Below are 27708 nucleotides of genomic sequence, written 5' to 3' on the forward strand. Positions count from 1 at the left end.
CCCCAGCGCCACGCCGCCTTCCCGCGTCAGCCCCAATTCTGGTGGCCCGGATTGGCTGGGCGGGGCAGGTGAGCCCGCTGGAGGCCGGCCGCGAGCGCCAATCAGCGCTGGCGGCGACTGGAAGGCCGGGCTGAGTCCAGAAGGTCCCGGCGGGTCTCTGGGCCCGGGATGCGGCCTCTGCAGTTCCCCATGCGCACCGCTCGCTTCGATCTCTTCCCCGGGTTCCTTAAGTGCAGCGCTTACATAGAAACTGGGAACCACGTCTGCTTTGTAATGAATAGGCTCGGAGTCACCCCTGCAGATCCCTGCTCGCCTCTGGGCGGGGAAGAGTAAGGACCAAGGGTTTGGGGTCAGACATCCGGGCTTGGAATCCCAACTCAGCCCTTACGTAGTGCCACGAAGCTGCGGTGAGCCTTGGTTTTCTCACCTGAAAAACATAGGTACCTGTACCTCTCCAGGCAGGGCGGCGGCCAAGTAAGATCAAAGTTAAGTGTCCGCAGCGCCTGTCCCAGAGGTGGGTCCATCCCGGCCGGCGGCCGCTCCCTGCCCTCCCCGCCTCCTCAGGTGGGTTTCACTTTGCACCGCCGCCGCCTCTCAGGGATCAGATTTCCTTTCCCGGAGCTTGTCTGTTTGCGTCGGCCTTTGGCTCTCAGCGCCAAGCCCGAACTGCCTGCGCAGTAGGTGGCTGTGATTTATCTGCGTGCCTGGCCCGTGCTCCCAAGGCCCGCGCTCCATCCACTTCCGCTGCTCCCAGCAGTTCTAGGTGACCGTCCCACTTTCAGGCCGTGGCAGAAACATCTGTCTGGCCCCTGGGGCCCGCCCACGGGGAAAGCTGTGTTCGCACCGCTGTCTGCCGGCACCGCTCCAACGGCAAAGAAGTGAGTTGGCACAGGATGAGGCTGCCAGCCAGACTGCGTTGCTGTCTTCCCAGGCGGAGCAGCCGCAGGCCGCCTCGGGGCAGTCAGAACTCACTGGCACCCTTGGGAAAACTGCTTCCCCTCTCAGGCTCTGTGATTCCTCGTGTGTTAAAGAAGTCCGATTGGAAGTTTGCAAATCAGTAATCTGAGAGCCCAGTCAGTTTATACAGACTTTAACTTGCCCAAGTAAAAAGTTGAGGTACAATTGTTACATGATAAAATGCTTAGATCTACCCTGGCTGGTGTAGCTCAGTGGATTGAGCACTGGCCTGTGAGGCAAAGGGTCGCCTGTTCGATTCCCAGTCAGGGCACATGCCTGGGTTGCAGGCCAGGTCCCCAGTAGGGGACACATGAGAGGCAACCACACATTGATGTTTCTCTCCCACTCTTCCTCCTTCCCTTCCCCTCTCTAAAAATAAATAAATAAAATGTTTTTAAAAATGCTCAGATCTTAAGTATTTATTTGATGCAGTTTATCTGATAAATGTACAGTAACCACAACCCAAAGCAAGATGCAAAACATTTTCCCTTACCCCAGAAAGTTCCCCCATGCTGCTCCTATCTAGTCAACCCCACTGGCCCCACTCCCTCCCAGGCAACCACTTTCTGATTCTTAACATTTGCACACTTTTTTTAAATTTAAATTTTTTTAATTATTTATTTTTAATATATTTTGGTTATACCATTACAATTGTTCTATTCCCCCCTTCATTCCCCTCTACCCTGCACACACCCCCACCCTTCCCCCTAAATTTAAATTTTTAATGACTAAAATAGCATTCTCTCGAAAAGCCACCATCCTTTGCTCAGCCTGCTTCCCTCATTTATTGCTTGGCTCCTTGTAAGCATCTGGGTTTGTATCCTCACTAGATGTGTCCCCAGGCCTTCCCAAGTGTAACGGGCAATGTGTCTAGTTAGGAAGGGGCCTCCCAAAGGGCCCTGGTGCCCCTTCCCTAACTCACTCCTGGGCTCCCAAGCCCATGCAGCACCCCCTTATTGCTCACTGTCCAAAGGGGCCCATCTGAACTCTTGTCCCTATAGAAAATCACAGGCCAAGCGTTAACACAGGGTCCAGGGTCTGGGTTCATCAATAGGAGAAGACAGGACTAGGAAGATGAGAGCCCATTTTACATGGTTTTGGCTATTTTTTTGACATATCCTAATGCTTGGAAAATCTCCACTCTGGGAGTCCTCCTTTTCCAAGATGAAAGCCAGAAAACTTGTGTTGGAAGCCTATAGTATGGAGTTTACGGGCCATGGGCACCAGGACAGGACTCTGCACTCAAAGTTGCAGGTGACAAATGTGAGGAAAAACCATGCACGGGTATCAGTTTTCTCAGGGGAAGGTAGGTACTAAGGGCATCTGACTTGCTTTGGGAGCCAGCTGTGGCTGCAAGGTTGTGTTCCCAGTGCAGCAAGCAGCATTTGCACGGTAGGTGGGCTCCTGGTCACACACAAATGGCAGCAACTTCCTCATTGAGTTGTTTCTGCAGCTCGGTCTTGGGTGGCATTCCTGGAAGCTGCACCTCTGGTTAGGCGTGGTTCTCTGGCCCTGCCAGTATCCTTTTAATAAAATAATTCCTTTTCTGCTTACTCAGGTCAGTACCAGCTAGGACTTGGGATGAGCTCCTGAGCCATAGGTAGGAGAAAGGCAGGATACTTGGAAAAATCATTCTTAAGGAAGTCCCTCCCAAGCAGAAGGGCTGGGTGGAGCCCAGATGGCACCTGAGCAAGATTCAGTGTCTTCATGGAAGAAAGAGCACAGGTTTCTTCGTGGTGAAGAGAAACCAACCTTGCTCATCCCTTCTGCCTGTGTCTGGAGACCTCTGAACAGACCTTAACTAATGGCAGGTAAGGCAGGTGGAAACACTCCCCTGAGGGAAAGTTTGAGGGACCACTAGATGCTTAAGTGATCTCTGCTTTGCTCAACTACCCAGCCCAGATCATGCCAAGGCAGCCTTGGGAGCAGCTGTTTCTGCTTCCTTTTGTGCTGTCTCTGCTGGTGGGAGTGCCACATGCCCAGCAGGTACTTCTGCAAAAGGACCAAGCAGGCTGGGTGCCGACCCAGTGCCCCAGCCCCGTGGGCCAGGGCTGCGCAGTGTTACCAGGAACTAAGTGAATAGTCAGGGCTGGAAACTCAGGGTCCTGAGGGCCCTTTGTGCTCAGATGCAGAGCTGATGTTCAAACATCCTATTTATATCTTACACATTTCATTTAATCTTTCAAACAGCCCCATTGAGGCACACATTACTTTTAGTTTTCCAGATGAGGAAAAAATGAAGTGCAAAAGCCTTGTCTACTGAAAGTCATACAGCCAGTCATTTCCTGGAACACGACAGGCACTCAGATACTGTGGACTGAGGGAAGTGACAGGACGCGGTTACTTGGTCTGGGCTGGCTCTGAGCTGAGGCCCATCCCATTGCCACACAGCGCCGTGCAAAGGGCCGTCTGGGAAAATTCGAGACCCCTCTTTCAGTCTTTCCCTTTTTCTCTAGTACTTTTCCTCAACTGCCAACTCATCTAAGGCTCCAAGTTCCTGCAGAACTGCAGGCGCAATTCTATTTGCACCACAAACGTCTCTCAGCCACGTTTAGGGACAGACTCCCAATAACGAGCACATATCTTCTTTTCCTATCATTTTCCCCTCAGCTTCATTCAGATATGATGGAAATAAAAACTGTACATATCTAGGTTGCACAACATAATTTTAAGGTGTAAAATGTGATGATTCAACACATGTGTATACTGGGAAATGCTTACCATGATCAAGTTAACACATCCATCACCTCATATACTTACTGCTTTAGATCTACTCTTAGCAAATTTCAAGCATATGATACAGTATTAGCTGTACATTAGAGCTCCAGAACTTACCTGGCTGAAAGTTTGTACCCTTCAACATCTTCCCATTTTCCCCAGCCCTCAGTAACCACCATTCTACTCTCTGGGTCTGTGAGTTTGACTTTTAGGTGCCACATGTGAGATCATATGGAATTTGTCCTTCTGTGTCTGGCTTGTTTCACTTAGCTATGTGGGTACGTCCCAGACTGAGCCCCTTGAGGACAGAGTCATGTACATGTAGAGTGTTTGTACAACAAACGCTTACAGAAGTTTTCACGCAGCCCCCGTTTGGGTGCTGTGCGTTCTTGTTCCCGCCTGCCTACCAGATGGAGACTGCCCTCTCAGGCCCTCCACTTTCCCTCATCTACAAAACAGAATCTGTGAGGTGGCTGAGAATTTGTGTGAAAGCAATCTTTAACGGCCAACTTGCCACCTGCTTTTCACGCTAAGACAGGTTCACGTCCAGACTCTGCCGTTAACTGTGTGAACTGAGGATAACCACTGGACTCTGAGCCTTCCAACTTCCCTCATGTGGCCCTCTTCCACTTTTCAAACGCCTCCGTGGTCTATCTATTCCTCAGGGTCCCCTGAGGAATGCTCACTCCCCACCACCACTCCTGTGATCTCTGCAAGGCCCAGAGAGGATCACGTGAGCTTCCTGTTTAAAACCTGTGTCTGGGACTCCATTCCTTGGACCTTGGTTCCCAACTCCCGACATTCGTTGGTCACACCCTCCACACAGTCTGGTCCTGAGCTACTGCCCCAGCTCGTCCCCTGTGGTTCCCCAGCCCCCGCTCCAGCCACACTGGATTTAATGCTCTGAGAAGCCACCACGTCCCAATGACTCTTATTCTGCAAAGCCTTTTCTGCTGCCACTTCCTCCTCCCCTTTCTGAAGATTAAAACATCTTTTCATTGAATTGTGTCCCACTTTGGCTGCATTTCCTAAGGCCAAGCGTAGGTCTTAGGCTCCGCTATCTGTCACAGAGCTTGCCTGCCAGAGAAGAGGGGATGGGGTGGACGAACCTGGGAGGGAGAGGGGGCAGGGTAAAGGGCGTCACAAGCAGGTTGGAAGCCAGTAGGCCAAAGGACTAAGGGGGTGGGCATCAAAAGAGAGCACATCCCCTTTAATAAAGGAGACCAGAGGGTACATACGGGAGTGTTGGGGACGGAGAACCAGGCGACAGAAGGAAGAGTGGGCACCCCTCCCAGGCCAGGTCTGGTACTCTGTATACAACTGTAACACAGATGTTCGCAAGGGGAATGACGGGAGCCCGTGGGCCCCAACCAGGAAGCGGGGGAGACAAGCAGGGATGAGGGAGGAGAAAAGTCACCAAGTTCCCCTCGAGGTGCCAGAGGAGCCACTGGAGTGCATGGACCTGGAAACAACTGCCACATCCATGAGTCATCCATGTGGGACAGGAACTGAGAGGCCAGCCAAGACCGCCTGGCAAGGGGATCCACTTGGAGCCGAGGCAGGAGTTACAAAGACCCTTGCTAGGCCTGATTGCCTGTATAATTTTAAGTCTGGAAACCTAGACATCACCCAGGGAACTGATGTCTTGCACCCCCAGGGGGCTACTGGCCCCCTTCAGCCAGTAGCTCTTCATGCAGAGTCCACATTCTGTGTGGAAGTGTTACCAGGGCTTGGCCCACGTAGGTGCTCCTGCTCAGAGGACCTTTCCTACCTCCTTCACTAGCGAGTTCTGCCCAGCCCTTGAGTTCAGCTCTGGTCTCCCCTCCCTCTGCATGTGCTCCCAGAAGTCCCCACTCTGGGTTCCTCGCCCCCTGTGTTCTCTGAGCAGCCTGTGCTTCCTTATCTCCCCATGTGTTACCCACTGGCCACTGCATTTTCTTGTCTGAATTCCTCTCAGACCCACAAGCTCTTTAAGGACTGGCACTGATCCTCACTCCCTTTGTACACTCAGCACCTAGGAGTGCCTGGTCCACAGGAAGAGCTCGGTGAACTGAACAAAGAGGCGGATAACAACAAGCAGAGGAGAGGTGGGGCCCTGCTTACTCCCCAGTCTGCCCCCTGGAGAACACAGGATCTATGCCCTCCTGTGCCTCACAGCCTTTGAGCATCTGGTGATGGCTGTCAAATTCTGCCCCCAAGGGTCTTCCAGACACCAGCCAGTCCCTTCCAGGCCTCCTTCAGTGTCTGGCTTTCCACCCCTTCTCCACCGGGCTCCCTCCTCTGGTGACTCTTGAATCCTGTCAGGATCCCTCAATAAATGAGGCAACCAGAGTGGGACACATGCTTTCACTCACATTCCTAGCCAATATTTTTAAAACTGAGCAGCGGCTAACACTGCAACAGACATCAGTAGCTGAGCCAGAAATGGAATCCAGATTTTCTACATCAGTCACACAGTACCTTACTAAGGTTAGTAAGTACAGGATTAGTAACTCGAACCCAGTTAACTTCCCACCTGCACACCCAGGTCTTTTCTGATCCCCATCCTCCCTGCTAATACTCAAGCAGCACTCACCCCTGTGTAAGACAAAGGTGGAGCTGCCCTATCCTAAGGCCAGCAGCTGGTTCTGCCAGGGGTCTGGGCAGCAGCTGGTGGGGGTGGGGCATGGACTGGAAGAAGGTGCCCCCTCAGGGCAGACCAATTCATTTAACAACATATATTTATCAAGAACTAGCTTCCCAAAGCTCATTTTATCGAGGAAGAGGGACAAAGTAAAGACACATTATAAAGCAGATTAAAAGGCCATCAGTGGTATACAAAATTAAATAGAACAGGGCGAGGAGCACTGGGGTGGGGGTGGGGCAGATTATAATTTAAATAGGGCAGTGGGGGTGGGGATGCCTAATGGAAGAGGACTTTGGATCTAGACCTAAAATAAAGGAGGGGAGGGAGCTGGGAGACTGGCGTTCTAAACATAGGGACAAGACGACACAAGGTTGCTTATTTCCTACATTAAAAACCACACTGCCAGACACAGAGCTAGTTTAGAAGAACTGGAACAAAACTCAACAACACAGGGATTGCTGGCTATTGGGCTAAACATATATACCATGTACACATTTTGATCTCAAGGAAGCAGGAGGACAGGGCTGTTACTGAACAACGCTGGCTCCCTGAGATTTCAAAGACCACTGCTGGAGGTGAAGGAGGGACGTCAGCAGTCCATGCACAGGCCTCTGTCAGAGACGGCAGGAATCAGAAGAATGTGTGCTTTTTGCCTATTCACGAGAAGTTTCCGGAAAACATATAACTCTGGGCACAATCTTTGTAACTTACTGTAGCACATGAGATACATAAATAAAGCCAGCACAAAGTGGACCAGTAATAAGAAATAGAATCTAATGACTAAGTATACAAACTATATTTAAGTGATACATCGCTGTGCATAGTTCTTACCTGCATATGAGTTACAAAGTGAGTTCCAGTGCTAAAGTCCTCAGACGAAGAAAGCATTTATCAAATTTATAAATTGCACTTTTATATGAATCTGTTTCCAGAGTCAACTGTCCACAGCCTCTGTGTACTCATATAGCAACTTTGCCCTCTAAAATGAACCCCCTGTGTTGAGGATCTGTGGCCTGCCTCTTGTTTCTGGGGGTGGATAGCTCCCTTCATAAATAGTATTTGCTAATGAATGTAAGAAAGAAAAGAAAGGAAAGAAAGAAAAGAAAGAAAGAAAAAAAGAAAGACTGCAATGAACGGGTATCTTCTGGGGTAGACAGTGAATGGAATACTTAATACCCCCCCACTGCAAAGGACACGCACACAGTGGGTACATCTTTCCTTTGCCCTTCAAGGCTATTTATTACCTTTCCTGCTGTTCAAATGTGGGTCAAGTCTGGTCATCAAACAGAAAAAGCAAACTGCCAAGAAGAAAATTAATGAGCTAGTCACATAAAGTATGCACTAATAAAAATTTAATATCATAAATCAGAAAACAGCGAAAATTTTTTTTAGCCATTCACAATTAAAGTGGAAAGAGACAAAATTATAAGGCAGACATCTATGGAATGATTCATGTTTACAAAAGATCCAGAAAATGGGACATTTAAAATCACTGTTCGAGCTACTGAACCAAGGGAACTGCAGCGTTAGCTCATGAGACTTCCAACTTGCTAGAAGATGTTATCAGGAAAAAGATCAAAGCCAATCTCTTTGTGTTAGGCTGAGCATATCTAGAGAATTCCTAATGGTTGTCTTATCCTTTCCTACCGGTCACAGATTTCCCTCAGGTCTCCTGAGGTGAATCTAGATGTCCCAGGTTCTAAAGGGCTGTGTCATTGGTTTTAACTCCATAGCATCTCCAACAGTGCTCCTTGGGTTATGCGAACCGTTCTCTATTGAGCAGAAATTTTCTAATGCAAGGAAGGCTCCCCTGTAAGACACCCACAGAGGGTTCTCACCTGGCATTGTAGCAGTTTGGATGAATCTGGTCATCATTCTTGGTCTCCCAAGGGGCCCCGGGCCCCATGGGAAAGAACATTCTTTGGGGGCTTGTGAAGTTGACATACAGTTCCCGGGTTCAGTAACTAGCTACCATGTGCTTAAGGGGCTGAATACACTTGATGCTGGTGTGTCCTCCTAGTTTTAATCCTTAAAAATGAGAAAAACCAGGCAGGGACACTTAGTAGTAGGCTGGTAGAAAACACAATTACATTTTCTCCTTTCTACAAAGAACTGACCACTCAAAATGGCCAACTCTTTCTTTTTGTCTAAAGGTGATTCAAAATATAGGAACAGGGCTGACTCAGCTGATTTAATTAGGGAAATGAAAAGGTGATTATGGGTGGGGTAGGAAGACAGAACATGTAGCCTCTGCAGATGGTGCCATTTCTAACTCTATACACTACAGTGCAGAACCTTTGCCTTAGAAAAAGAAGTCTGGCAACAGCGTGCACGGGAAAGCCACCAGACCTGGAGCATTGCTGCACTGGGGCAACAGGGACTGATTAGTAACTCGCTGGAGAACAAGTGAGGAGAATGAATCAGTAGTGTTTTTCAACGTAATTCGCCACTAAAGAGGGTATGCGGAATCAGAAGAATGTCTATCCCCACCAAGGAAAGGGAGCCAAATCGCAATTAAAATTAACTTTGGTCACAAAGAAGGAAGGACTATGCTTTTCATCATCAATTGCATCTTTGGTAGCCAATAATTCCACCTCTAATCATGGCAGCCACTTAGGTACCGCAAATGTTTTCAAATGTATGAGAGCATTAAGGCATCCACATCTAAGGAGGCAGTTTTATACAAGACAAAAACGAAACTGAAACGTGCCAATAAGTGACCATCGATGTGGCCTCTCCTGGGACACTGCCCATCACGAGCAAGTTCTCTCCCCAGGGAAGGGAGGCCTCGGCTGCACGGCTCGGTCCCTGCTGCCTGAAGATGCATTTGAGCCCTATTAGGTTAGTATGGCTATTTCTGTCTGCTGACCAGGAGAGAAAAGAGTAGCTCCTGAGGCAACAGCTCTAAAATCTGGGAACGCCCACCACTTTGGAGAGCTGATAAGCCTTGAAAGGTTTGCCTGTTAATGTGAGGTCCGGAGAGGAAGGCAAATTTAGAAGTTGGATGGTTCAATCCTTGCCAGAGTTCAAGGCCTTAACCAGCAAGATATTCTAGCCAAACTTTTAGACATGATGGCAAGGCACTGCTGAAAGAGGCTTTGGCCAGCAGAACAAATTTCTCATCATTGCACACAACAATCTGATAAAAAGTGCTACTATCCAAACCAGACACTAAAATATGCTATTCATTTAACAAAGTAAAACATCCAGGGAGAATCAAGGCAACCATGTCACTTGGAAGGACCAGGTGAAACCCCATAACTCTCAGAAGTGAGTGTTGTTATCAGGAAAGTCACTCAGACTTTCATTGATTTTAATATTGTATGCAGCAGTTGTCAGCCACTACACAAAACCTACACCCACTTATGCTACTTTGGTCTACTGCCAGCAGAGGGCTCCCAAGTTCTATTTCCACAGCTGCTGACCCAGTGATAAGAAGGAATAAAGAAATCACAGGCATGCTGGCATACGCGTCATATAAAACATTTTACAAACTCCTAAATCCACTGCCCTGAAGAAAATAGTCTTGGTTCCCTCTTTATGTCCTACGTTTTGAAATGGTACCACAAATCAAAATAAATAATACAACATTATAAACTTATCTGATAACATAAGGTTTACATGGATATTGGTAAATATGGAAAAATCATCCTAGTTTGTTAAACACTTTAACTGTCTCAACCGTTTAAGTTACCAAAATATTAGTGATTGTGTCACCTCACCTAGGAGGAAGTGCTATTTTAAGGGCTTATCAAAGCTGCATTTGACACAAAGGTAACTTCCTTGAAGGGAGTAAGGAACAGACACAATCTTATCTTCGTCACCACAGCTCCAGAAGTGGTTGTCCTGACGGGAACTCAACTCACACAAACATGAACATCGCACCAGCAGTAAGCAGCATGTTGGAGGGAGGGGGGAGCGGAGGGAAACGTGAGGAGAAAGGCATGGAAAAGATGAAGAGACAAAAGACATGCTTTCAGTAAGCTTTCAACGAACAGGCAGACACTTGCCAGGTGGGACACATCATGACTTTCTTCACTGCTGCAGGTGCTTAGGCGACACTGACCTGGCATCTCCCAAGGGACACCATGTATTTCTGCCAGAGGAACTGCTGGTCAGCTAAGATAAACACTTAAAAAGAAAAAAAGGACAACATAGGTTTTGGTAACCTTACTTTTACAAAGGCTTTTACAAAGATGTCAGTAAGGGTCCAAATTCACTTAAAATTAAACACCAGTTAATCTCCAAAGATACTTTGGGATCTGACTGTTCTTGAGGGAAAGCCTCGGCCTGAACCTACTAGCACTTGGCTGCTCATGAGAATGTGTTGGAGGCAGGAGTTCTGCAAAGGAGAACTTGAAAAGAAATGCTGCTAAACACCAGTCACCTCTTCGGCCGCCAGTCCACCTCTGCTGCTCCGTTTGGTGGGACGGCAGGCTGTCTTCCAGGAGGCACGAGCAGAAGGAGGTTCGACCCCTGCAGACGTCCCTTTTCAGTCGATACCCCTCGAGTATGAAGTCAGCTCTCAAGGTGTCGTGCCATCATCTTCTTGACTCTCGCCCCAAATTGACTACAGTTATCTTTAGCATCTAAGACAGCAGGCACCATGACCTTCTCTCAAGGCGTGTGGCACAGATGCTAAAAGCACCATCTCACACAGCGAGAACCACGTTAAAAATCAATGGGTAAAGTGGCAGAGCCTCTAGACTAAGATTCAGCTTAATTACAGAACACTGTACTGTCTTAATTACTATTTCATTGTGAGTATGAAAAGTCCTCCACTTTTCCTTAAAACTGAATTCCATCTTCCCTGAGAATAGGGTTAAGAGAAACATCAAAACTCAAAATGCCCAGGGCCCTTTAAAAGACAACACAATGGAATGCCTGTACCCACTCGCAATGTGTTGTTCCTACTCTAAAAGCGTTCCATTAACTCCAGATTGGAATCTCACCTCCCTCCGGATGCTAGGAATACAGGTGGAGAAGGGCGAGGTGACACAAGAGACTGAGAAAATGAGAGGCTGTCATGTGCTGGCTGTCCTCACTGGATGGCAAACGGCCACGACTGCGGCTGGAACCTGAACATTTAATGCTGGTGCCCTACTGACAGGATGAGTGGGATGAGGCAACCCAAAACCAGGGCTGCCACCTCCAGGCGGCTGAGACCTCTGCCTCCAGTGGGGTCGGGTCTGTGACTGTGCCCCATTCCGCCCACCTCAGGGAGGACGTGTACTGTGGCAACATAAAGAAATGTCCCGGCAGAGAAAAGCATGGCCACTCCAGTGGCATTGACCTCTGAAAGGGCTTCTTTACTGCTCTGTGAATTCAGAAAGAGAAAGAGAAGAAAAATTAAGTCAAGAATAATACAGGGTCAGGAAGACCAAAAACACTCAGTATTCACAACTAGTGCTATCCAGGACACTGGGGACATCTTGAGATCAAAGCAATCTTATGTTATTTATGGGAAGCTTCCAAATAAGTGTTTAAGACTACGGGTGGTGCCCACACTGCTTCTTCAGACACTCCTCAAGCCTGATTGACAGGTTTGGTCTGTATAATTCATAAGATGGAACCAATAGCATTATTCATGCAGATACTGAATTTCACACATTCATGCATTTAGGCTACTGGCATTTAATAAGTACTGCCTATGCACCAGGCTGTCGACCAGATGCTTGAGATACGAAGGTAATCAAGATGCGTACCTGCCCTCACAGAGCTTAGACACATCTCAGAAAGCTAACTTCAGCTTTTCTACTTAAAAAGTGGACATAGGAACTAAGATAATTAATTAAAATTTTAAGAAAAGATCATGCCATAAATTAACTCCATGCCTCCAAAATTATCCTACATTCCTATTTAAAGTTCTAAAAACTTACGCTGATGAATGAAGTGATAAACAGGGTACTGTTTTTAAAGGAACCATATATTTATTGTTCATTGACTGAAAAAAGATAAGGTGAATGGAAAGGGGTTTCATAGCACCTCATTTGTTAGCGATCCCAATAAACAAACCCTTGGTTAACAGGAACTTACCCATCCTTTGTCCATCTCATTCCTCAGAGGCTCCCTTTAGTACAAGTTCTACTGTATCAAATATGAACCAAACAACACCCAGAGGAATGAATGACCTTCAGAAAGAGTATGGGGAGAAGCAGTTCCCATGCACCAGCCCTGAGTCGGTTTGGCTCTAAAATTTTCCTCCTATTGTCTGACAGTTGACATGTAAGTAAAATTGGGACAGTTGCCGCTAAGAACTACAGCCCTCGTGGACAGAATTATAAGGCATGGGAAGGTCTACCAGGGTCTGAGCTGACAAATGACTCAGGTCACTTCAAGCATTCAGTCCAGTGATAAAGAACTGAATGTTTATTTACTTATTATTTCAGTACAGTTGGTGTACAAATTATATTAGTTTCAGGTGCAGAGTATAGTGATTCAATATTTATATACCTTACAATGTGCTCACCTCACCATGCAAACTTATCACACCAGTCAGTACTGACTTTACAGTGCCCCCCACTTTTTTTACCCATCCCCCCCTCCTTCCCCTCTGACAACCATCAGCCTGAGCTCTGTTTGTGAGTCTGAATATTTAATATTCAGAGATATGAGAGGTGGGAGTAGAAGAATTTGAGTCTCAGCTGAATGCAGACATCTCTGCTCATCCCCTACTCTTCTCACAGCTGCTGCATGCTTATCACTCATGCTTCCTGTGCCTACTTAAACATTAAATGTGTATTGTGAGGTCTGTCTCTAGCAAATAAAATTAGCTTATCTGGTTAGGTTTAAGTTATATTATTTTAAGGATAATATATCTGTGCAAATATTTTTGGAACTGATGGGAAAAAAGTTTTTGAATTAAATAAATTAAGGAAATGCTCTAAATTTATGAAGAGGATCAACTTGGAATTAAGACATTTACCTTGTAAAGGTTTTTAACTCCTGTTGGAGGAGGTAATTAAAAATTCAACACAAGACACTGTAGGTTCTGGTAGATCACAGAAGAACTAGGCCTCTGTCTAGATCAAGTAGTAATGAGCCAGGCTTACCTTACTTAGTCCTAAAAACGTCACCATGGACATAACTGGTGCTGCCAGAGCAAAGACCAGTAAGTGCTTTCTGATTCGATTCCGCTCTAGGCCGGCATGCATTAAGAATGAAACCAGCCCAAAAGCAGCTGGTGCCTGGAAAAGAAAAATTATCCTTTATTACCCCAGAAGTGTGAATTGCTTCTACATTAAGAAGTACCTGCCATTTAACTGAATTTTCATACCAAAAATAACAAACATAATACCAAGACTTTTCTGCCTTTTAGGAATTAATGTTCTACCATAAGAATATATCATATTTGTGGGTGTATTGTGTGCATACGTGTGTTTCCTGGATAGTAGAAAAAAAGAAACAGTCAAAAAAAGTATAAGAAAAAATATATAAACAAAAAGTACTACAAAATATAGAAATCTATAGAGAATTTAATAGTTTGTATATGACCATAAAAAATAAAATCCTTTCACTCTGGCCAGGTGGCTCAGTCGGTTGAAGCATTTTCCCATATACCAAAAGGTTATGGATGGGTTCGATTCCTGATCACACTCCTACGGTGCTGGTTTGATCCCCAGTAGGGGCATATATGGGAGGCAACCAATTGATGTTTCTGTCTCTCTTTCAAATCAATAAATAAGACTCCGGTCAAGGCGGCGGCATCGGCAGACATAGCTCACCTCTTCACACAACCACATCAAAATTACAACTAAAATATAGAACAACCATCACTCAGAATCATCAGAAATCGAGTTGAAGTCTGACAACCATGGAATTAAAGAAACCACATCCGTCCAGACTGTTAGGAGGGGCGCAGACGTGGAATGGGCTAGTCTTCACCTACGTGTGGTGGATAAAAATTCAGGAGGGATAAGTAGAGTGAGATGTCCCAGACCCACACCAGGCCCCCCAGCCCAGCGTTCCAGTGCCAGGAAGATAAGTCCCCACAATGTCTGAGTGCAAAAACCACTGTGGATTGAGTAGGTGGGAGAAATTGCTAAAGCATCAGGCAGTTCCTCTTAAAGAACCCATACATGGACTCACCTACTCAGACTCCTTCCCTCTGAGCTCCAGCACTGGGGCAGCAGCTTGAAAGGCACCAGTGGCATATAGGAGACACTTGAAGTGTCTGGCATCAAGGCAAGCTGAGTCCATTGTCCCTTTTCTAAACCCTCCCTCCACAGAGCCTGCAGGCTAGCGCCAAATCTGAGATTCCATTAACTTGGCTAACACTGACCCACCATGGAGATCCCTAGAGACTGTCCCACCCTACTATGGGCCCACCCAAGCTGCTTTTCCATAGGAATGACTAGTCTTGGCTCCTGCTTCACAACTTCCTAAATCCTATCCAATAAGCAACAACTGGTCCCAGTGAACCCCAGGCCTGGCACTAGCAGCAGCCAGCCTAGATTCCCAGCTGGGCTCCACCTGGGAATCTCCAAGCCCAGCTCCAGTAACAGCCATCTCAGATTGCCTTACAGCTCAAGCAGGGTGCCCCAGGCAAAACACAGGTGGGGGCTGACCTCGGCCTGCACCACCCAGGAAACCCCAAGAACAGCTACAGACCACGTCCGAGCACCACCACCCTGCCCCTGAACAGCTGATCCTCCATGGAAGGCAGAGACGGTGGTGAGTGATTACAGCCAATCCTTACATCTGACAGGCCTGGGTAAATCCCTCCCATTGACCTGCCAACAGTAACCAAGGCTTTACTACAAGGGTGTATTCAACCCATGTGAAGGGCGCACCTTGAGTACCCAGCTTGGGTAATAGGGGAGGCTGTGCCACTGGACCCTACAAGATACCTGCTGCATTAGGCCACACTACCAAGACATGGAGTCAAAGCTGCTCTACCTAATACACAGGAGCAAACACAGGGATGCTGCCAAATTGAGGAGAAAGAAACATGACCCAAATGAAAGAACAGATCAAAACTCCAGAAAAAGAGCTAAATGAAATGGAGATAAGCAATCTATCAGATGCAGAGTTCAAAACACTGGTTATGAGGATGCTCAAGGAACTCAGTGAAAACTTCAACAGCATAAAAAAGACCCAATCAGAAACAAAGGATACACTAATTGAAATAAAGAACAATTTACAGGGAAACAGCAGTACACTGGATGAAGCTGAGAATCAAATCAATGATTTGGAACATAAGGAAGCAAAAAACAGCCACACAGAACAACAAGAAGAAAAAAAAATCCCTCAAAATTAGGACAGTTTAAACAGCCTCTGGGACAACTTCAAGAGGTCCAACAGTAACATCACAGGGGTGCCAGAAGGAGACAAGAAAGAGAAAGAAATTGGAAATTTATCTGAAAAAACAATGAAAGAAAACTTCACTAATTTGGTGAAGGAAATAGACATAGAAGTCCAAGAAGCACAGAGTCCCAAACAAGATGGATGCAAAGAGGCCTCTCCAAGACACATCATTATTAAAATGCCAAAGGTGAAAGATAGAGAGACTCTTAAAAGCAGCAAGAGAAATGCAGACAATTACTTACAAAGGAGTTCCATAAAACTGTCAGCTGATTTCTCAAAAGAAACTTTGCAGGCTACAAGGGATTGGCAAGAAATAGTCAAAGACATGAAAAGCAGGGATCTACAGCCAAGATTGCTCTACCCAGCAAAGCTATCATTTAGAATTGAAGAGCAGATAAACAGCTTCCCAGACAAGAAAAAACTAAAGGAGTTCATCATCACTAAACCATTATTATATGAAATATTAAAGGAACTTATTTACAAAAAAGAAGATCAAAAGTATGAATAAAAAATGGTAAAAAATACAGATCTACCAACAAGCAAATTTAAGAAACAAACTAAGCAAACAAAAAGAACAGAGACAGAGAGCATTTTGATGGCTGCCAGATGGGAGTGGGTTGTGGGGAATGGGTGAAGTGAGGCGATTAAAAGTACAAATAGGTTGGTTTGCTTTTGTTTTAGGTGTGGTTGTTAGTAACTGTGAGTTTGCTGTCCTTTCACTGTTCCTATTTTTTATCTTCTTTTTCTTAGATAAGTCCCTTTAACATTCATATAATAAGGGCTTGGTGATGATGAACTCCTTGAATTTGATCTTATCTAAGAAGCACTTCATCTGCCCTTCCAGATCAGGAGCAGAACCATAGAAATGAAGAACACATGGAGGGTTGGCAACAGGGGAGTGGGAGGAGGAGAAGGGGGGAGAAGGTACAGAAAATAAGTAGCATAGACGGTAGGTAAAAAATAGATAGGGGGGAGGGCAAGAATAGTAGGGGAAATATAGAATCTAAAGAACTTGAGACACGTGGGCATAAACTAAAGGGGGGAAGGGTGGGGAGGGGGTATGCCGGGTGGAGGGAAATGAAGGGAGGAATAGAACAACTGTAATGGTATAATCAATACAATATATATTTTTTAAAAAGTACAAATAGGTTGTTACAGAATAGCCATGCAGATGTAAAGTACAGTGTAGGAAATGAAGTAGCCAAAGAACTTATATGCATGACCCACTGACATGAATAATGGTGGGGGGATTGCCTGCGGGAGTGGGTGGTGCTGGGTGAAGGGGAAGCAAAAGAGGAAAAATACGGACAACTGTAATAAAATAATCAATAAAATATAATCAAATAAAATCAATGAATAAATCCTTGGGGGAAGATTAAAAAATAACAACCCTTTCAAGTAAAAGTTTAAGAAAATGGTAACAAAAAAGCATCCACGACAAACTTATTCAATTCTCTTAAATGGACAGCAATCATGAAAATAACTAAAAAAATTTCCCATTCCAGAAAAACATTAATGATAGAAGATTAATTTTAATTATGAATATATTCAACATTAAATCTTACACCAAAATTTTGCTTACCTTATGTAGCATTATTGCCACAAACACAATTAACTGAACACTAGTCTGTGAAGTAGAAGCTGCTGCTCCCAATGCAACACCATCAGCTAAATTTGAGAAAAGCAAAACATAAAACACTATAAATAACAACAATTATAACAGTGTAGTGTTTGCCTGTGTGAGCTGTAGAGACAAGCAGAGCTGGGTCTGACTCTGGGAGGGTTACTTAACCTTGTGAACTTTTTTTTAGCCTTCTCATCTCCAAAATGGATTCAATGAAGTATGTATTGTTGGGGTTTTCATGAGGGTTAACTGAGATAACATGCAAAGTGCTTAGCACCTGGCCCAGAATATTTACTATGTCAGCCATTACTACTGATGTTATTGGAAAAAGTATGATGCTCAAACAATCAAGTGATAAGCCCTGGCCAGGCAGCTCAGTTGGTTAGAGTGTCATTCCAATACACCTAGGTTATGGGTTCAATCCCAAGTTGGGGCACATACGAGAATCTACCAATGAATACATAAATGAGTGGAAAAACAAACTGATGTTTCTCTCTTTCTCTCTCCCTTCCTTTTTCTAAAATCAATTCCTAAAAAGTCCACTGATAATCAAATTGTAATAACAGAAATATCAAAGAATTTCAAAGGAAATAGCTCCACATCTTACAGATGCAAAAACAAAATAAACATACACGGGTCTGCATGGTTGACATATCAGTAAATGTTGGTTAAATGGATGAATTTTTGGTTAGAAAAGAATTTTTGGTTTGATACTAGAAAGGTCCAGGTAATAGTGTGCCACCTTTCCGTCTTTGTCTGTCTCTGACAGAATCCAACCATGGGACAAGTACTGGGTTACGATTCGAAGGCATGCCCAGTCAGCAATGCTGAGACTTCCACACTCCACCTAAAACTGACGCCTGGGGTACGGAGTGGGTGGCTGTTCAGTACAGAAGTGCTGAGGCTTTTTTCAAGATGAAATTCTTGGATAAAGATCAGCAAACTTCTGGTAAAGGGCCAGATAGTAAATTTTTATTTTATTTTATTTTATATTTTATTAAATCCTCACCTGATAATGTGTTTATTGATTTTTCTGAGAAAGAGAGAGAGAGAGGAAGGGGAGAAGAGAGAGAGAAACATCGATATGAGAGAAACATAGATCAGCTGCCTCCCTTACACGCCCTGACAGGGGATGGAATCTGCGACCTAGGTATGTGCCCTGACTGGGGTCCAACCTGCAAACTTTTGGTGTACGGGACGATGCTTCAACTAAATGAGCCACCTGGCCATGGCCAGATGGGAAGCATTTTAGGCTTTGTGGGCCATTTGGTCTTTTGCAACTACTCAACTCTGCCATTACTGTACGAAAGCAGCCACAGATAATATGTAAACAAGTAGGCATGGCTTCATTCCAATAAAACTGGTTTTTAAAATATTTAATTTATTTATTCTTGGAAAGCGGGGAAGGTTAGGAGAAAGAGAGGGAAAGAAACATTGATCAGTTGCCTCTTGCACATCCCCTGACTGGGGATCAAACCACAGACCTTTCACTTTGCAGGGTGATGTCCAACCAACTGAGCTACACTGGTCACGGCTCTTCCAACAAAACTTTATGTATAGACCCTGAAATTTGAATTTTATGTAATTTTCATTTGCCATGAAATAACTCTTTTTCTTTCAACCAGTAAAAAATATAAAAACCATTCAGTACACCAGGGCTCGTGCTTGCACTGGAGGACTTTATTAAGCACCCCTTTCCCTGAAGGCCAGCCCGAAAGTGGGTCCTGTGGATGGTCCCTGTGATGTAAATACCAAGTCTCTCCTGTGCAACAGAAAAGATAAGGGCTCCCTACCTGCAGCATGGACGACCAGACCCAGCGTGGTGGTGATTTTGGAGTTGCTAGACCTTGCTGCTTCTGGATCTGAGGTAAAAATAAGCAAGGCAGCCATTAAGCAATGAGAAACAGAACTGTTAAGGCTACGGACCCAGAGGTAGAAGCATCCTTTGAAAACTCTTAAAGTAGATTATTTTTCTCACTACTGTCTTTTTTTCTTCTGCTTCAAATCCTTAAAAGTTTCCCCTGTCCTGAGGAGGTGGATGGGAGAAAACTCTTCGTTTGACGCAGCGACCTCCCATGTGCTGACTGCTACAACAAGCAGTAAAAACAAGAACTCTTGCACACTCACAAAAATGACTCCCTTTTAGAATTTGCCTGTTTTAGATCATTCTCCTCTGTCTTTAGGTAGCTGTTTTTAAAATTTTGTCCAGAATTTAGAGTTATCTGTAGGAAGGTTAGTCTGATAGCAACTTACTTGCCCACACTGAAAGCAGAATGAACGCTAAGGCCATTAATTTGGATCATCTAGTCAAGGTACTGTCTGATTTCTTCATTTAGTTACTTCTTTTTCTCTTCTAACTAATAAACAAATCAAAATTTACCTTCTAGATTTAACAGTCATTGATGCTTTTTGCCTAAGCCAATTTTTACTATGAAGCTTGCAAAAATGATGATTTTCCAACTCCAGCATTCTTTCTACATTTACCAGTTGGTATTCAGCATTCTGCTGTGAGCAAGTACACTCCCTTTTCCTTCTACTTGCCTTCTCCCTCCCTCCCCACAACCTCCCACCTTACCTACTGCCACTCCTCAGATGGGCTCACTGACTCCCATTTTGTCAATGCTTTACACTTACTACTATTCTTAATTATTTTGGTGCTCTATCTTATTATCTGGTCAGTGGGAGTCCCTTCAAGCTGGTTCATATATCCTGTGAAAATTTTCCAGCTTCTTCCTTCTTGCTTTTTTGTTGCTGGGGATTTTTTTGTTTGTTTGTTTGTTTTTGGTTTTGGGATTTTTTGGAGCATTAGACATTCCCAGCTTATTCTATACCCCACTTTGCCCCTATCCAGAATTAGCCATTTCTCTGAATACGTTCATTGCTAGTGGGGTGTCTTTCCTTCTAGGCCCTCCCTACAGACTGAGTTAGGAGATGCAGACATAAACACACACACATATATGCCTTTACACATGTAAGTTCCAGAAATCATGAGTCCTATTGCTCCAATTCTAATCTAACCCATCCCTAAAGGGGTTCTTTCTTGCCTTCCCCAATTCCATATGGGTATATCTCTTCATCCACAGTGAGAACACTGTTTCCACCAACAACAACACATTTACTCATTTGCTTAATCCTATAATATACCTACAACAATTTTATAATGTTTTGCCGATAGCATTACAAAAAGCAAAGCATATGAAAAAGAGTTCACTGCTTACTTATGCTTTGTCCCCAATTCCACCTGAGACTAAAAATATATAAGCAAATACTATGGTCATAAGTTACTTGAGTTAGGTTTTTTAAAAGTATTGATTATGCTATTATAGTTGTCCCAATTTTTTCCCCATTGCCTTCCTTTGCCTGGTACCCCCATTTCCTCCAGCAATCCCTCCCCCTTAGTTCATGTCCACAGGTCGTGCATATAAGTTCTTCGGCTTCTCTATTTCCTATACTATTCTTAACATGCCCCTGTCTATTTTGTAGGTACCAATTATGCTTCTTAATCCCTACATCTTTTCCCCCATTCTCCCCCTTCCTCCACCCAGCTGATAACCCTCCAAATGACCTCCATATCTATGATTTTGTTCTTGTTATGATTGTTTACTTAGTTTTTTTACATTGAGTTGTTGATAGTTGTGAATTTGTTGCCATTTTAATGTTTATAGTTTTGATCTTTTTTTCTCAAATAAGTCCCTTTAACATTTCATACAATAATGGCTTAGTGATAATGAACTCCTTTAGCTTTACTTTGTCTGGGAAGCACTTTATCTGCCCTTCAATTCTAAATAATAGCTTTGGTGGGTAGAGTAATCTAGGTTGTAGGTCCTTGCTTTTCATCAATTTGAATACTTCTTTCCAGCACCTTCTAGCCTATAAGGTTTCTTTTGAGAAATCAGTTGACAGCCTTATGGGAACTCCCATGGAGGTAACTAACATCTTTTCTCTTGTTGCTTTTAAGATTCTCTCTTTATCTTTCACATTATCTTTGGCATTTTAAGTATGAAGTGTCTTAGAGTGGGCCTTTTGCATCAATCTTGTTTGGGACTCTCTGTGATTCCTGGACTGGCATGTCTATTCCCTTCACCAAATTAGGAAAGTTTTCTTTCATTATCTTTTTAAAACTTTTATTTATTTATTTTTAAAGAGAGGGGGAGGCGGGGAGAGAAACATCAGTGTATGGTTGCCTCTCACATGCTCTGCACTGGAGACCTGGACCACAACCCAGGCATGTACCCTGACTGGGAATGGAACCCGTGACCTTTTGGTTCACAGGCCAGTGCTCAATCCACTGAGCCACACCAGCCAGGGCTCTTTCATTAATTTTTCAAATAGATTCTCAATGTCTTGCTCTTTCTCTTCTCCTTCTCGCCCCACTGTGATGTTACTGTTGGACCTCTTGAAGTTGTCCCAGAGGCTGCTTTTTTTGGATTCTTTTTTTTCTTCCTGTTCTTTTAATTGCCTGGGTTTTTTTGCTTCTTTATATTCTATATCATTAATTTGGTTCTTAGCTTCATCCACTCTACTGTTGTTTCCCTGTATATTGTTCTTTATTTTAATTAGTGAATCCTTTGTTTCTGACTGTATCTTTTTTATGCCACTGAGGTCCTCACTAAATTCTTGAACATCCTGATCACCAGCGTTTTGAACTCTGCATCCAACAGTTTGCTTATCTCCATTTCATTTTAGCTCTTTTTCTGAAGTTTTGTTCTGTTCTTTCCTTTGGGCCATGTTTCTTTGCCTCCTCAATTTGGCAGCCTCCCTGTGTTTGTTTCTGTGTATTAGGTAAAACTGTTTTGACTCCCTGTCCTAGTGGTGTGACCTATTGTAGAAAAGGCACCTATAAACTGTGTGGGGCAGAGCCTTAGGTAATTGCCAGGGTGGGGTGACCCACTTCACGGCTTTGTGACTCTGTATAGGGGGAAAGCTCAAAGAGTGGACAATGCTGCTGCCTGGCTTCTGGAGGTGTGCCTGGCACTTGCCCTGTGCGACTGGCACCCTTCCAGCTGTTGCCCTGCTGCTGAAACCCAGAGTTGGTGGGTCTGCACATGTTTTAAGTCTGTGCAGGCCCTTTAACAGTCTCCTGAAAATCTGTCAGTTTCTTCTGCCTCTCCAACCCACACAGGTTTTTACAGCTAAAAGCTATGCTTCCTGCCATTGGAACCCTGGGCTGTGCAATCTGGCCTGGGGCTGAGATCGCTTGCTCCCAAGGTATCCTCCCGACTTCTATCCACCACACATGAATGTGGGACCACCCATTCTGCCACAACTGCCTCACCGCAATACACATCTCCATCCCTCCTACCTGTCTGGATGAATGCAGCTTTTTTTAAATCCTTGGTTGTCAGACTTCCATAAAGCTTGATTTTCTGATGGGTCTGGGTGTTATTTGTTTTGAGGTCTAGTTGTAATTTTTTTCTTTGGTTGCACAAGGAAGCAAAGAGTGTTACCAACACCTCTATCTTGATCAGAAGTCTGAGGTAGTTTTTTAAAATCCCCCTCAGTGTGATTGTGTTACTCATCTAAAATACAGTTCAACTGTTTCAGTTAGCTCCCCCAGCATTGTTGGCTTCATTTTATTTTTGAATAAGGAGAATATTAACATGTTTCCTAAAGTCAAAACTATATTAAAATGGCAAGCCCAGCGAAGTGCCATGCCCTCCTAACACCTATCTATCATAGCCCCCACCCAGCCTACCCCACCCCTTATAGGTAACCTTCTGTCCCTTTCTATCCTTCTGTCCCTTTTTTTGTAAAAATAAACATGTATATTCTTATCATTCATTCTTTCTTACACAAAATATAGTATATGATAGAAACAAATTTACATTTTTGCTTTTTTTATTCACTTAATATCTCCTGGAATTCTCCATCAGTTCACGGAAATCTGATTCTTTGTTCCTTTTCATAGTTACACAGAACTCTGTTATATGTACATACCGCACTTCATTCAAGCAACCTCATAACTGGACATTTAAGTGATTTTATAATGATAAATAGTACTGAACTGACTAATCTTGTACATAAACATTTCCATAATGGAGCCATATGATCATATTACCAGAATAAATTCCTAACGTGGGATTTTTGGCTAAATATACATGTAGTTTTGCTAGGTACTGCCAAATCCCCCCTCACAGGAATTGTACAATTTTGCATCCCTACAGGAATAGATGAGAATCTCTGCTTCTCAGAGATTTCACAGCTTTGCCAATAAAGTATATAGTCAAGCTTTTGAATTTTTGCCTGACAGGCGAGAAATAGCATCTCAGCAGAGTTCTGATTTGCAATATTCTTACTTTAAGTGAAAGTGAACAACTTTTCATATGCTTAAAGATTATTATTATATCTTTTTATGAACTATCTGTTCATGTCTTTTGCCTGCTTTTCTCCAGTTCTCTTTAAACCAAGGATTATGAACCTGAGATCCACAGAGGAGAGCACATGTAGAATGTAGGGGTGACTGTGGCCTTAGCTTGGGAAAAAATACGTTTTAATTTTTACTAACCTCTTTTAAATGCTAAAAATTAGCATTTCCTTTCATTACAAATATAGACAATAAACCACAAATAATATCTGCACTACCTATAATTTTTGCCCGAACCCAGATAATTTCATATTATTTTACAACTGTTGTAGATATCTTGACATTATTACTTTCATTCATCACTACTTTAACTTAAGGGCCTATAGAACTGCTGCTGCATTGCCTGATTAGCCTTCCTGTCTGTAGATGCTCACGTGACTGAGCCAGGCAACTATCAGGCACCTCTGCACCTAACAGTCATTTAGCTGTCAGACAGTAAAAGTCATGGGATCGCCACCCCCTGGAGACCAAGATATCTGTGCTGTCTTCCAGTAGTTCCTATCTACAAAAATTCTGTCAATATGTTGGAAAACTCTACATTTTTTTAAAGATTTTATTTATTTATCTTTAGAGGGGAAGGAAGGGAAGGAGAGAAATATCAATGTATGGTTGCTTCTCGTGTGTCCCCTGCTGGGGACTGGCCTGCAACCCAGGCATGTGCCCTGACTGGGAATCGAACCATGATATTCTGGTTCGCAAGCCCGTGCTCCATCCACTGAGCCACACCAGCCAGGGCAGAAAACTTCATGTTTTCCAATACATTGTATCTCTAGAACCCTATGTCTATTATAACTCTTTCAAATTGATTTCTATTTTGATGGCTTCAAAGTTGTATCACAGATCAAAATCCTTTTTTATTTAAGAAAAACCATATCAAAGATGTTGACCTCACTGAAGATGAATTCAGTGATCTTAAGACAAAAAGTTACTATAACTGGAGTTAAATTTAAAAAGTCTTGGAGAATTCTAGTTGTCCTTGTCCTTAGATAAGCTACTTGAAAGAAGCTTATCTTTCCTTGATAAGCAAGCTACAAATGTGCTTACATATATTTATAAGAAAGTATCTTTGTGAATCAAAGTTGTTTACACTAATGATCATGAAAACAAACACGAGAATGACATGGATGTTCAACTTGACACTCATGTTGACTTGTTAGAGCCCATCTCACATTCTGAAATTCTTAGTCAAGCTAAGCAACAGTGGTAGCTATCATACAAATACCCTGAAAAATAAAACTTAACCTTGCTTATATTATCTCATTATTTAATGCATTGATAAAGAACACATATATTACTAGATCACAAATTTGTATTAGTGCTTTGGTAACTATATTTCAGTATAACTGGTTTACTGTTTGCTATGCACTATGTTTTACATGTTTAAAAACATTACTCAAAAAAATGTCCACAGGCTTTATACTACCTAAGAGTCCCATGGCACAAAAAGAGTCAAGACTTCTGACCCAGACTCTTAAGTAAACTTGACAGTTTTAAGATAACCAGGGTAGTATTCAATAAACACTCTGTGTCACATGTTACAACTCACTAGCTCCCACAACTGAATAAAATGTTCACAGGAACCTGAAAAAGACAAGAGTTTTAACCCTAAATCAGGCCTGTGCCACACATTAAAATATTCAATCATTTGTGATTTTCTAAACTGCAAATTTACTGCACGCCTAGAAAGCCTTGGAATCACTTACCATCAGTAGAATGCACATGGGAGCTGCCAATCTGGTCCACCAGCAACATGAAAACAAAGCCCAGTACGAGGGAAACACCAATGTAGGCATGCAGCTGCGTGTGGTCATGGCTGTGCTCATGTTCATGGGCAACTGGTACTTCTGCTGCTTTGTCTGATGCAATCACATTCTGTGTTTCACTCCCTTGGTGGTGTTTCCCTAGAGTAGAATGAACCATAAAGAGAAAAAATATTTTCCTCTTAAAACATTTTCATGTAGAAGCTTCCATTCTTTGGTGTTTCAAGTTCTACTTCACTGCAAAATCATCCATTTTCTACATTGTAATCCAACTAATTATAAACTCCTTCAAGTTAAAGTTCATGATGAGAAAATTCCCACATGTCTTCCACTTTTGGCATGCAAACCTTTTAACTGCCTATTCTCTCAAAACCTAGGACATGGAAGCAAATCACCAAGCAAGCAATTATAATCCCAAGGAATATTATCCCCAAATCCTCACTTTTGGCTAAGAAATTCATGCCCATCTTATCAGAAACCACAGTAAATTTTGCTCTGATGAAAACAGGTGAATGAAGTAACAAGAGTAGTCACAATCAAATTCATCTAGTTTTATACCTAGGTTGATATTAAAACTGCAGGTAAAGAGCAAATTGAATATAACACTTTTAGTTTTTAAAAATATCAGGGGGAAATCACTAACTAGAAACCAAAAGAGGAGAGCAGGTTAAGAGAGGTACAGCCTGCAATCTAAATTCAGTTCTAGAATTATCGTGATCATTGGGGGATTCTGAATTACAGTAAATAACACCTGGCCAAGAAATACTACTAGTGTATATTCACACATGTGACACTCAAAACATAAATGCTTTCAAGGCCAGAATCCTTATAAAATGTTTTTAAAAGTTTAAATGTGGAGCAAAATGACAGAGAAAAGCCGTAAGCTGGTAAGTGTACACCTCTTGCAGAAATGAGTGGGAAATCAATACTGAATCATTCCACATAACAATAGTCTCAATGATTATCTACGACTACATCACATCTATATTTAGGTCTCTGACCCAATAGCCTGCTTTCCTAAACATGTCCCGAGGAATTATGGGGGTTTCGACTTTTAGCTCCATGGTTAACAAGTACTGCAGTACTCAATAAACTGTTTTTAAAATCTGTTTCTATAGAAAGACAGTTTTCTCACATGAATGCTGATAACTAATTCCAGTGGTTTTAGAGCTATAATTACAGAACATGTGAGAGATGCCTTTTTACATTAATTAGTATTTAATAGTGCTTATTAAAGTATCAGAGCACTTAGTTAACATGGTATACTGAGCTCTGAAAAAAAAATCTGTTAATTATCATAATTACAAGGTCCATAGAAAAATTAAGCCATAGGCTGTTGTAACAAGTAAACAAACTCCTTCATTTAAATTTAGAGCAAAGTTGGTTTGATCTACAAAGAAAGAAAGAGAGGGAAAAGGTGAGGGGAGAAAAAAATAAAGTAGTAAAAACTATAACAACTGTAATTAAACTCATCAGTATGAAGAGAGGTGTGAAAAATCTGGAGACAGCTTAGTTTAAATAAGCTAGTATCATGGCTAAGCTACCTAAAAATATTTGCTTTTTATAAAGAATGATGGGGACATCCAGTGCTGGTCAAATGGATTAAATCCACTATAGTCTCAATTACGTACTGATTAAGACCAAAACTCTGTTCAAAAAACATCTACAGTAACTACCTGAAGACTATAAAAAACTAAACAACATCAAGAGGAGAGAGGGCAGCAAAAGCTTCAAAAGGACCAAAGGACCAGGAAAGGGAGCTGCTGAGAAGTACTGGTGTGCAGGGAAGTCCCCACTCCCCTTTTCCGTTTCCCCCTTTCTTCTTCCCCAGGTGAACTTGAAAGCAGCACCAGTGGCAGAATGCATGGCAGTAACACAGGCATTAAAACCCCATGAAAAATTCCATCTTTCTGGCCATAGTAACTAGGAAGATGCCCTCAATCGTCTGAAAAGTATGGAGGGAAATTCAGTTATTCTGTTCACTTTGCTCCAAAAGCAGCCCAGGCTACACACAACTATGCAATGACAACATAGGCAGCTAAAACTCCTAGAGAAACTTCTTCTGGGTCCCCTGGGAGCCAGAGAGCACGAAGGAAAAATTGGAAAGAGCTGAGGGTGGTGTCCCCCTAACCCTGTGCATAAATGACACATGTCCAAGACTCACCCCTGAAATCTGCAGGGATATGACATACCCAAAGCAGCACTGCTAAGGCTTTGAAAATTGAATTAAAATTGGAAATATCACCCAAAAAAGGCAACACTGAACTGCCTGCTGAAATGAAAGAAATAAACATTCTCCAGAAGATTTTGAAAAGACCCAGAGTCTCAAATTCTTATATTTAAAATGTCCAGA

At 43.2% G+C, this 27708-nt stretch overlaps 1 protein-coding gene and 1 long non-coding RNA gene across 4 annotated transcripts in view; one reads left to right on the plus strand and one right to left on the minus strand.

The window, feature by feature from the left end:
* Positions 1–59: 59 nt before the first annotated feature.
* Positions 60–2758, plus strand: LOC118976689 (uncharacterized). The gene is made up of 2 exons (XR_005064333.1): positions 60–329; positions 2516–2758. It is a non-coding gene; the product is annotated as an uncharacterized LOC118976689 (long non-coding RNA).
* Positions 2759–7487: 4729 nt separating this feature from the next.
* SLC39A9 (solute carrier family 39 member 9) overlaps positions 7488–27708 on the minus strand; it is a 42487-nt gene continuing 22266 nt past the window's right edge. For 2 of the 3 annotated variants that reach the window (XM_037031301.1, XM_037031304.1), the window contains exons 3-7: positions 25299–25496; positions 19025–19093; positions 17190–17275; positions 13354–13488; positions 7488–11618 (exon numbers count right to left, since the gene is read on the minus strand). In XM_037031301.1, coding sequence (XP_036887196.1) covers positions 11388–11618; positions 13354–13488; positions 17190–17275; positions 19025–19093; positions 25299–25496 — 719 coding nt within the window. In that variant the 3' untranslated portion in view covers positions 7488–11387. Of the gene's footprint in view, positions 11619–13353; positions 13489–17189; positions 17276–19024; positions 19094–25298; positions 25497–25588; positions 25714–27708 lie in introns of those variants that run through there. The other variant, XM_037031302.1, reaches the window with a different exon arrangement.

Source organism: Sturnira hondurensis, unplaced genomic scaffold, assembly GCF_014824575.4.
Source record: "Sturnira hondurensis isolate 20B ecotype Veracruz unplaced genomic scaffold, ASM1482457v3 Scaffold0021143, whole genome shotgun sequence".
NCBI classification, from domain to species: Eukaryota; Metazoa; Chordata; class Mammalia; order Chiroptera; family Phyllostomidae; genus Sturnira; species Sturnira hondurensis.